General features: G+C 44.8%; 1 protein-coding gene across 1 annotated transcript in view; it reads right to left on the bottom strand.

The window, feature by feature from the left end:
* Nucleotides 1-12,317, bottom strand: part of LOC119086452 (ALK tyrosine kinase receptor-like) — a 400,966-nt gene that overhangs the window by 213,760 nt on the left and 174,889 nt on the right. The window contains exon 4 of the mRNA XM_037198009.1: nucleotides 502-703. Coding sequence (XP_037053904.1) covers nucleotides 502-703 — 202 coding nt within the window. The remainder of the gene's footprint in view (nucleotides 1-501; nucleotides 704-12,317) is intronic.

Raw genomic sequence — 12,317 nt, 5'->3', positions numbered from 1 at the left:
CTCTTCTAATCTCCGTTGGGTTAACACTGGGCTGTGTCCTTGACTAATCCTATTTTTCAGGCTGCATGGTCTCATAGGATCTGCTTGGGTGGCTACACTATTTTGTCTTTTCCCTCCCCTGCACACGTTCTGCTGATAAAACCCATTTTCTGGCATATTAAATTGATTTCATGGCAGCTGTTTAACATTCTCTTTAGCTGTTTGCTCCTTGGCTCCATCTGGACCTCAGGGCATGAATATCTTTAACATCCACACATTAAGTGCCCAGTCTGACAGCTGGTCCTCTGGCCTTTGGAAGGACCACTAGCCAGGACAGTCTGGGGGACCCACAGATCAAGGCCCAAGCCACTACCTGGGGGATATTAGCAGTAATGGTTCAATCTGGACCGACCCATTAAAGGACAATTGTGTGTCTTAAGTAGATGTCAGAGTCTGGAAATGTGCATTCCAAAGCCAAATCACCTTCTCAAAAAATCAATTTGGACCTTGGGAAAGACTTACCCATGCTTCCCTGGAGTGGGCACCAGGAGGATCTCTCGTCCAGCTTCATTGTGCGGCAGTAACTGGGCCACGTATCTCCCGGAGGGCTGGAGATGTCTGTGCACTGAGACAGAGAGCGTACAATGCTCACTGCTGCTCCTCATCCACGGGCTCAGAATGGTGTGCTTGGAGTCTGCAGAGGTGTTCAGCAGGAGGAAGGAGCCTGGAAAGAGGAAAGGAGAGCGAATCTGAAGATACGTCCAAGCAGGAAGGCAAGGAACAGTTCTGCAGAAGGGTATGAAGGTCAACAGCAGTGGACTCAAAGACACACCCATCCCATTTGTCCTCTCTCAATGTCTTTTTGAAAATAGTCCATCCCAGAGGAGGTGGATGGCGACTAGGGACATGGCCTTGATAGTAACTCAGGACATATTTGAATGAGAATGGCCCCCATAGGCTCATAGATTTAAAGGCTTGGTCATCAGGGAGTGGAACTGTTCCAAAAGGATTAGGAGGTGTGGTCTTGTTGGAGGAGGTGTGCCACTGGAGGTGGGCTTTGAGGTTTTCAAAAGGCCAAGCCAGGCCCAGTGATTATGTCTCTCTTTTCCTGCTGCCTGCAGATCTGGAGGTAAAATTCTAACCCACTTCTCCAGCACCACATCTGCCTGCATGCTGCCAGGCTCCCCGCCATGATGTAATGGACTAAACTTTGGAAACGGTAAACAAGCACAATTAAACGCTCTTTTTTTAAAGAGTTGCTGTGGTCATAGCGTCTCTTCACAGCAATAGAACACTAAGACATAAGCTTAGTGTTCCCTACTTAACTGGCTCCATGTCTTGGAGCCTTGGGGGTGGTTTTGTTGGTTTGCTTTTGTTTTTATTTATGAAACAGGAATAGGAGCATCTATTTCAAAGGAATTCTCTTTTTGCTTAGTAGCTAAGAGAATTTAGGCCAAACAACAGCTCCCTTAGCTTTTGGGTTTAGAAGGTTTAGAAGGTCTAGCTGAACTCAGTCATCTCCAGAGCTCTGTTTGAGAATCACAAGTCTCTGAGTCATGTGACTGTGCAACTGGTTTCCACAAAGCAAGCCCTAGAAATCTCCATTGGTCCCACACTGTGGCAGCAGCTCCTTCTGGGACCAGCTGGATTCTAGTGGCACAGGCAGGATGACCTACAAGACACAGACATTCCTGAAGATTGCTGTTCGCATAAAAAAGCACGGCAGTGTTTTATTGTCCCAGGCAGTCCCGGCAATGCATTCCTTTCACTTGGCGCGCTTCTGCATTGAGCTCTTCCACCAGTAGATGCTGCTCCTTTTGCAGCAGCAGACTTAGTTTCTTGGCCCGTGACTTCCCTCGTGAGAACAAGCTAATGAGGGCTCAGCCTTCTTAAACCACCTCTGGTACCGGCCAAGCTTTCCTTCTACACAATTCCATTTACCAACCAGGCAAATGAACTAATGGTCTGTGATGAAGAACAGCAGAGAAGGGAGAGTGGAATCCTTACCAGGAGCAATAGCCTGAGAAAGATGGTCTTGCTCTAAGAACTGGAGACTTGCAGCATGCTAAAAGTAGGTAAAAGTAATTTAAGGTTAAAATAAGGATGGAATGAGCACGAGGATGCTCCTGAGCCAGGTGGAGGACATGGGGTCAGTGCTACAATCTGCACTCTCTATCTGTGAAAACATTACAGCATGAGCTATAGGCGTTTGGAAAACTGCTCTATAACTCTCACTAACCCTCAATTTACAGTGGAGGGGGTTGTTCTTGTCATGGGCACAGAGCATAAAAAAAAGAGATTGGCACCCCAGACTCAGAGCTGGGCATGCCATATAATACAACCCTTCACTTCTAAGAGAAGGAGACTACTGGGGTACTGATGGTTCCAGAGTTCTTGAAAGTCGAGACCAGCTGCCAGGCCTCCAGAATCCCAACCAGTGTTCTCTCCCTGACATATACAGGAGCCTTTGCCTAAAAGGTGGCCAGGGAAGCTTTGTCTGGGCATACAGGTCAGGTACCCAGAGGAGCACTTAGGGAGAGGAGGAGCAGGTGGGCATGGGGTGGATCCCTTCCTTCCTTCTTTTATTCTGCCTCCAGATTCCTCTAACTGGCTGATTATTTTGAGTCACCATCCCATCACAGGCTCTCCCTTGGGGATGCTGGCAGGGACAGCACAGCATCCCGAGGAAGTCCAAGCCTGGCACAGATAAAGAGCTCTGTACAAGAGGTACACTCAGGAGTAGAGGTTACCAAGTTGCAACACTCAGACTATAATGGAGGAAGCACTTTGGGGACCCAGGAAGGAGGCTCTAGGTCCAGGTAGGAAGACCTGTAGAGAAAATTATCTTGACCCTAGGAGCCTGGAGAGATGGTTCAGCAGTTAGAAACATTTGTTGTTTTTTCCAGGGGACCCAGGTTCTATTCCCAGCACCCACATGGCTGCTCAAAACTGTCAGTTGTAGTTGGTTTTTTACTCTTTGGGGGTCCACCACCCAGCTCCCAAATAAATACATAGAGACTTATTCTTACATAGGAATGCCTGGACTTAGCTTGGCTTGTTTCTAGCCAGCTTTTCTTAACCTAAATTATCCTGTTTCTCTTGAACTACATTTTGCCTCTGGGTTGTTTTTTTTTTAATCTTTCTTTCCTTCTTACTCTGTGGCTGGCTGTGTGGCTGGGTGGCTGGCCCCTGGTGTCCTCCTCTCCTTCTCCTTTTTCTCACTCCTTGCTCTCTTCCCTAGATTTCTCCTTCTATTTATTCTCTCTCCTGCCTAGCTATTGGACATTGAGCTCTTTATTAGACCATCAAGTGTTTTAGACAGGCACAGTAACACAGCCTTACAGAGTTAAACAAATGCGACACAAAAGAATGCAACACATCTTTGCATCGTTAAACAAATTTTCCACAGCATAAACGAATGTAACACATCTTCAACTAATATTCCACAGCAGGCAGTAACTCCAGTTCCAGGGGATCTGACACCCTCTTCTGACCTCTGATGGCACCAGGCATGTAGTTACACATACATACATACATATATACATACATACATACATACATACAGGCTAAACACCATACACAGAAAATGAATCAATGGTTTTAAAAAAATTAAGACAAGATCTTGGCCCTATATCTTTTCAAAAAATACATTTTTATTTTTAAACTGTGTGTGTATGACAGGGAGGAGGAAAGGATAGTGAGGGGGAGAACGGAGGGAGAGAGAGAGATCAAGACATCGAGAAAGCTGGATTGAGAGCATGTACTTTTGTGCAGGTGAGTGCAGTGCCCATCTAATCCAGAAGGTGCCAGGGCCCTTGGAGCTGGAGTTAGGAGCCATTATGAGCTGCCCCAGTAGGTGCTCAGACTGAGCTCTGCCCCTTTGCAAAAGCAGTCAGTGTTCTCACCTGCTGAGCCATCTCTCCAGCCCCTTGGCCCTGTGTCTTAAAGGGGGAGAAAAACACTGGTAGGAACAGTACGTATGAGTGTGTGTGTGTGTGTGTGTGTGTGTGTGTGTGTGTGTGTATGTATATATATAAAGACATTAATGTAGAAATATGTTTGGCTCAGTGTGGTAAATACGAAGAGAAGACAAAGAACAAATCTAAGCAGGGAACATGGGCTGCTGGTACCACACACAGCACTGAACTCCTGGGTGAAGATTCCTGCTGTTATTTTGTGGCTCATAGAGAGCCGTATGTTTTGAGCAGGAGAGTGATACAGTGAGAGAGTTGCCTCCAGGGTCTCTTCTGATGGTGTAGGGAGGGAGACCAGTATCAACCACCAGGATCATCCTCCATCACTAGCCCACATTAGGATGGGGTCATGACTAAATTCAAGACCTCTAGTATGTTGCTATGGTAAGGGAGGATGCAGGTTGGTTGCTGGTCTCTGGGAAGCCTGAGGTTTCCCGTGTTAGGTTCCTGTCTCCATCCAGGCCGGGCGAGGGTCCCAGAGAGAATCTCTCTTGACATAGTCTTGCACAGGACTCTTGGGGATACTGTCTAAGGTGAGAAAGAAGATGGTCCTATGTCTCATGTGTTAATTTCCAGATAAAGGAGAAAGAGTTATGTGCCACCCTGAGACCCTTCACTGATTCCACATTGGTAGAGAATTGAGCAAAAACCCAGCTGATTTTGAGCTACAAAAGAAAGTGTGGGTGAAATGAAGGCAGTGTCCCCCTTTTTTCCTGGAAGATGACATGTATGTGAACACAAAGGAACCTGAAGAATCTGGCAGAGTTGCTGGGGTTTGGATCTGGGGGCTCTCCTTTAGCATGTTCCTCTTGCCAGGTGTGAGAACACATGGGAAATCGGCCCCTATAATTAGTAACACGGTATCTCAATAGCGGGGCTTTTTCAAAGCCGACTGGGGGATGGATTCTTTTTCCGGTTCTAATATGAGAGATGATGTTTCTATGAATTTTATTTTGTGCAACTGGACCATCAATAAGAGAGCAGGCTTCAAGTATTTTCGTTCTCAATGAAACTCTGTACCGAGCGCTATCTTTTCATCAGCACTTTCCTCCACCCAAAAGCAAAAGTATATTTCATAAGCTCCTTGGGATGTTGTCTGTATAAATCTTTTAAAGTCAGTGAAGATCGCTCTCTCTCCCTCCCCCCCCCCTCTCTCTCTGGTTCCTGTTTATTTTGCTCAGAATAGCTTGGAGCTAAGAGAAGTCTCCTGGGGTCCGGTCTAATTAAGAAGGGAAGCCTGGCCACACATAGGCCTTCGCCCAGGGTGGCCACAGGGGAGCAGAGAGGCAGATGAAAGGGTCTGACCACACAGTGGCTGCCCCCATGTTTCTGTTAGTGTGGGTGGTGGATGCTTTTGTTTTTTGTTTTTTTTTCCTCGTCACTAGTGCAGGAAGGTGTTGCTCTCCTTTCAACCAACAGGACATAAAGCATGAGCGAGAAACCTGAGGTCATGAACCAAAAAGGTTAAAGGTCATGATGTTAGTGGTCAGACAGACGGTTGTCAACCCAGGCTCTCCTTCTGTCTCCTTGTAGGCTTTAGAAAAGTGATTTAAAGTCTCTAAGTCTTAGGTGTGCTCAAGTTTAATATGGATACAGTCTACCCTAAATACAGCTACTGTGAGTGTGAAACCAAATGTCAGGAACAAGAGACCAGGGCAGTGCCCCACCCATGGCAGACATGTGAAAAATGCTGGTGCCCTGATTGAGTGTGGTGCCTAAGTTTGGAAGTGTTGTTGTTGGTGGTGGTTATTTGTTAATTAAAAATATTATTTATTGTATGTGCATGGGTGTTTTGTCTGCATGTTATTTCTCTGCACCAGAGTGTGGCCTAGTCTCCACTGAGGCCAAAGAGGGCATCAGACCCCCAGGGGGCTGGAGTTACAGATAGCTATAAGCCACCATGTAGGTACTGAGAACTGAACTCTGGTCCTTTGGAAGAGCAGCTGAGCTTTTAACTGCCAAGCCATCTCTCCAGTCCCAGAGGGTTTTTGATCTAGTACTGGACTGGAATTGAATCAATCAGAGGGCCCGAGTTTTCAGCCCTATTTCCATCAGGGCCATGCTTTCTTTGTTTATACAACGAAAGGTTGAGTCTTGTCTCTAAGGATCCCTATGGCTTGAAACTGTCAGTAATTCTATCTGCCTGACTAGAATATTAGTCATCTAAAGGAGCGGAGTCAAGTCTCCAAGCCCCCAAGTCCTGAACGCTTCTTCCCTAATTCAGCTCTCTGAGGGTTCTGTACCAACAGTTTCAATCAATTGCCCAAGCACACGGTGAACGCTCCGCTGAGGGTAAACTGTGCATCTCACCCTGCCTTCCTCTCTCCCACTTTACACAAACGCATCCTTAGGAAGGGCTCCTGGGCTGGCATCCTGTGTTTCATGCATTTAACGCGGAGGCTGGCGTTACCTCAACCAGTCGGGTACACACAGTCTCACAATGGGTACTCAGTAATCTTAGAACATCAAAGTAATATATACAGGAACAAACAGGGAGGGACAACTTATAATGATCATTTGTAGGGAATGGTCTCCAAATTCTGCTTCTCCAACCAAGCCCCACCCCCTGGAAAGAATATCTGTAAGGATTTCCAGTTTCTCTAGATGGCTGCCCACATTGTTCAAAATATGATCAGAGTATGATTTGTGGGTTCAACTGTAGTTTTTTTTTCACATTGAGGATGTTATAAGGGAGATACCTCTTTTACATTTTTATTTTCCATCTTTGATTTTTATTAGTTCTTTGAGAATCCCACTGTCTGTTTTGATCATATTCACCCTCTCCCCACTCCTCCCAGATTCAATCTCCCTTCTCTCATCATCCAACTTTGTGTCCTCTGTGTTTTTCCTCTGTTTTTTCTTTCTTCTTTCCTATAAAGTCCAATTTGCGTTGCACATATAGTCTTATATAGTCTTCAGTTCAAGGTCTTCCACTGGGGCTTGGTCCACTTACCAGGAGCAACACTCCTTAAAAAAAAAAGAAAAGAAAAGAAAACAACCAAACACTGGATCTTTCTTTCCCAGCAGCTATCAATTGCCGACATCTCCTTAGCTGGGGGTGGGACTTTGTGCCTACCTCCCCTCTGCATGATAGGATCTGGCTTGGCTTGAGTTTCCACAAGCTGTCCTAACCACTGAGTTCACAAATGCAGCTTCTCTGCTGTGCCCTGGGGGACATTGTTTCCTGGTAGTCATTCAAGTCTTGCCATCTCCTCTTCCTCAAAGATCCCGGAGCCTCGGGAAGAGTGGATGTCCCCTTTAGGGCCGAGCATCCCTCGGTCTCCTAGTCTGTAAGCTTTGTCTGGTCACAGGTTTCTGTGTTAATCACTGCCCGCTGGAAACAGATGTTTCTCCGATGAGGTTGAGAGATGCCCGACTCTACAAGTATAGCAATGAGTCGTTATCGGCTTTTAAATCTTTGTGCTTTTTATTTAATTTTTGGTCTTAGGCTGTGCTGGGGATCAAGCCGAGGGCCTTGAGTATGTTAGAAGAGCGCTCTGCCATGGAGCCACAGCCCTGGTCCTGATTTTAAAAACATCTTCCACTTGTTTGCAACGGCTTAGCTTTTGAACGTCACTAGAGGCTTGTTCTGCAAGCTTGGGATGTTACCGCTGCAGCGCTGACTACCTGCTGGGTTATCAGTCACCTTGCTCTCAGTCTTCCTGACTCATCCTACCCCTGCCTCCGAGTCAGCTATATTTCTTCTTCACCTTGTCAAGGTTGTGTAAGAATGATTAAGGCTTTTGTGTTCTGTGTACAGGCTGATGCCAAACATCGAAAATCAATAAACAGAACCTTTATGCTGATGAATATTTACTTCTTTACTGCAGTGAATAAGGGTTATATTTCTAATCTTCTCTCTAGGTCCTAGAAGCTACTGTACCACAAAGAAACTGTTTCAGGCATCAGCGGGATCAACTGAATTCTCTGTCTCTGTCTCTGACACACACACACACACACACACACACACACACACACACACACACACACACACATACACACATACACAGAGTCACTTGTTAAAGTTCTGTCACATTGGAATTATGACTTCTTCATGAAGTTCCCGGGCCCTAGGAATTTAATTGCTTTTTTCCTCCTTTAATTTGTTTTATATCTGACTCTGTTTCATCATGTCACTCACACTTCTGCTCTGCTCCCTGCAGATTTTGACTTCTATGGCTTCACACTTCCTGGGCCTGCAGTACAGCTATACTTCTAAATTTCTCTTCACTTGGACTCTGTCAGCTACACTCTCTTTACAACAATAAATAGTTTTTAAAAGCTCACGCATGTGTATGATATTTACATCCTTTGCCCCTCTCTTCAAGGAACTTCTTCAGAGAGAAATTTCCTTCAGTGTCTTTGAGGATTTGGCTGGTTTTTACTTCCCATTCATACTTGAGCGACTGGCAGTGTCCTGGCTCTGGTTTTCATGTGAGAAAGTGTGCCTGTGAGGCCTGAAGATCTGGCTTTAGAATTTTCTAGAGTCCGTGTGACTGAGGAGAAGGTCAGTGCCTATTTTATTTGTAATTTCTTTGTACTTTCTTTTTTCTCTTTGGGAACTTTTGGGATCCTTTCTTTTTAAAAAAGATTTATTTTTAAATTATGTGTATGAGTGGGTATAGACGTGTGAGTGTGTGAGTGCAGACCCCAGTGGAAACCAAAGGTGTCAGATTCCTTGGAGGCTGGAGAGATGATTTAGTGTTGATGACTGCTGCCCTTGCAGAGGACCAGAGTTTGGGTCCCAGCACCCCTGTCAGGTGGCTCACAACCACCTGCATCTTTTTTTTCCAACACCCTTTGTACTCATCTTTTCCTCTAATGGCCTGTGTCCTTTTTCTTCCTCCCAACAGATCCAGTCCTTTCCAATTCCTTGTGTTCCTCTGCTCCCTGAGGCCGCCCTGGATCCACCCACCAGTTCCTCAGGTACCCGTGCTTTCTTTGCCCCAGAATGGCCTGGTGTTTCCCCTTCCTGATGGGCATCACCCCAACCTCACAGAGCAAAAGCAAGGCCAGTAGCCAAGTGCCAGGGAACTTTCTCCTTTAGGAAGAGAAGTGGAAGGTGGCGTGTCTCCTGTCTAGGTGAATTGTCTGGGTGACACTACCCTGTTACATGTCTGATGGATAAAATTTTTTTAGGATATTTCTTAATTTAATTTTTTTGATTCAATATATCCAGATGCACACCTTCATAAGAACGTACTGGTGGCATTATCTGGGCTTTCATCATCATCATCATCATCATCATCATCATCATCATCTATATGTCTCCATTTCATGCAAATGTTTTACTGTTTCTCTAATATTTATTCATCCCACAGTCTTAGTCTTGAGTCCTTATTTTTTAAGTTAATTGTGTCAACTGTCTTGTCTCTCTTTCCCGTGCAAGCCCCTCTTTTTCACACTGCTATGTCATTGCCCTGTGGGGTGATCCTGGATCAGCTGCTCACATTTAGACAGAGACTAGGAAGGCATGTTCATAATTGTATCTTGTTCCTCATGTTAGGAGTTTCCTGATGGCGAGTATCTGGGGCAGGCCATTCGGCAGGAGTCTGTCTCCCCAGCGCCACCACGAAGGATATACCACTCTGGGCATCAACAGACTCACTCCACTCGGAATCTTTAGAGAGGAACTCCATTTTCCTATCCCTTGCAGTTAAGCATCCTACTGTCTTTCTTTTCCCCTGGAAGATGTGATTGACAAGGCGTGGGTACCACATGGCCAATACACAGACCTTCTCATTCACCCTTCTTGCCCTTGCCTTCCTCCCAGGGATCTTTCCTTCCTTCTCCTCCTCTCAGCAGGTGTGTGGGGTGCCTCCCTTCCCATACTCTGGGCCATGCAATTCTACTTCCTCCATCCACAGTTTCTATTCGTGCCTAAGGAGCCATGCATGCCCCCATCCTGTTCTGTTTGCGATTCAGAATTTATTCCTCTATTGAACTCTTAATATATAATGGTAGCAGGACCTCAGGAAAGAAGGAGACAAATGTGTGCTCAACACCTTGCTGAACAAGGAGTCTCTTAATCATATTTGAGTGAGTACATGAGTAAACAAATGCGTGGATAGATGGGTTTCTATCACAATCAATCAAACATGATTCTGGATCATTGGCTAATTGTTCATAGTGCAACTAACTATTAATTCACTGCTGTAAGCTATAATTCATTCACTGATCATGATGGCAATGCTATTATGTGGGTATTAAGGAACAGTGGAAGTTCCATGGGTTGGGATGTAGACAGAAGTGCTATATGGTGCATGCAGACCTCACACTGACACATGACCCCAGAATGGCACCAGGCACTATTACACCAACTCCCAGCATGTCTTCAAAGAACAGCAGCCCTGTGGGGTTTTAATAAGCACTATAAGAAAGCTCTGTGAGCCAAAGAGCCACAGGATTCTTGGACTCTAGAAAAATAAGAAGCCCTTCTCCTGAAGGATGTTTCAGAACTCTAAGATGTCAGTAAAAGTTCTGTCTCTTCAGGAGTGGAGTACAAAATGGAGCACCACTAGAACTCCTTACATCGCAGAACTCATTTGGTGGTGTGTGCTACAGAAGCTCTTCTGGAGTATAGTTTCATTCCGGAAAGCATTTGCAGAAAGTAAGAAGGAAAGAAATCACAACATACAAGGAGCACTGTGGAGATGAGTAATCGACTGGCATCTATGTCCACATTTCTCTCTACTCATCTCTTAGGCCTTCTGTGTTTGTGTGGATCCCAGACCATCTTGCAAATGAGACCCAAGCTCTTACAGAATGACTGTGGGAGGCCTTCTTTGTACTGGTCTCTCTCTGAGGATATTCTTAATTCAATCCCATATCTGACTTTGGGAATGCCATTTAATCTAAATATGGTGGGTCAATGGGTTAATTGCTTATTGTATTGGGGAAACACCCCGAAGCACAGAAGTTCAAGACTTGCCCAAGAACAACTGTACATTATTGGTGGATCTGGAATTTGGAATGAGGTTTACAGATTGCTAACCCAAACAATACCACTGTCCCCAGAATCAGTCTGTCCATGATAGGAATCCATGAGGATGCTTTCAGCCAAATATCCTATGGTTTGGTCCCCAGTATTTCCACCATTATTTTTCTCTGTCTGCATTCTCACAACACTGAGGATCAGGCCCAGCAATCCATCTCAAACTCTTCATTGTCTTTCCCTGATGTTACAAAGGCAGGTGGGACCCAGACACATGGGTCCTAATTTTGAAATTCTTGTAAGCTTAAGATGGCCCCACACTGGCTAGGTAGTATTTGGGAGTCTGTTTGTGTGGCTCTAGGCATTGGTCAAAGCAAACAGGTTCCCTGTAAGAATTTCCTTATTGTTTATTTTCCCAATCCTGCACTATGTAGCCTCGATTTGTGTGTTAAGATATAGAATAGAATTTTAGGAGAGTAGGTAAGGCCATCTTCCACAGGCATGCTTTTCCAAGAGGAGTGTGGCAAATACTCAAGGCATCAAAGATCTTCTGGAGAACACTTAGTCCAATCATATCCTTACAGCTAGGGAGACAGCGCAGTGCAGTGCATGGCCATAGCTTCATACTGTGGAAGGCAGCTGGGCAATGTTAGGATCCTGCTCCAGTTCACCTTGACTGGCTTACACTGTTTCCATGTGAAAGATTTGGAATGATCTCTGTTTCCTTCCTCCACTAGGACTCATATGGATTGTTGTTCCCCACCTTCATTTGGAATAGAAATACTCTGAAGAGAAATGATATTTAGCTTTTGAAATCAAACAATTAGAAAAAGACAAGTGTGCTCTCTACGGGGGGGCGAGGAGGGTGAAAAGAGTTGAGTTTTTCTTGCCCATATTATTAGTCATAACACAAGGAGTCAAGGTGCAGCACAGAAGGATTGACATATTTTCACATTCAATAAACTTCTATGAACTAAAAATGCAAGCCAATCCCTGAGGTTCAAGTTAATAGAGGCAAAGTTTCCCTAGAAACAATGAGACATACTTATGCTTGTACACATGATGATATTTGTACCTTGGTATATGTTGACAGGTATAAAGACAGATCAATACACATATTTATATTCCCACACATATCTATAGACATACATCTGTGTGTATATGAATATGTTTTTATATCTCTCCTTTCAGATCTCTGACCCTGTTAAAAAGAATAAACCATCGTTTAAGAGAGGCACATGGCTGTTTTTGTGTTAATCCACAGATTTTCACTTAGGAAAAAGGGGGAAAGCCAATCACTTCTGCATACGGAATACATGTCCTGGGAAGTCAGCAGGAAAAGATAATAAAAACAAACCAAATAAATAGAAAGAAGCAGAAACTAAAGTGCTGAGAAACCTTTTTCTCCCTAAGAGCTCATTTTGGTAAAT

The sequence above is a fragment of the Peromyscus leucopus genome, chromosome 22, assembly GCF_004664715.2.
Source record: "Peromyscus leucopus breed LL Stock chromosome 22, UCI_PerLeu_2.1, whole genome shotgun sequence".
Classification (NCBI taxonomy): Eukaryota; Metazoa; Chordata; class Mammalia; order Rodentia; family Cricetidae; genus Peromyscus; species Peromyscus leucopus.
This window is presented reverse-complemented; position numbering and strand designations above follow the sequence as displayed.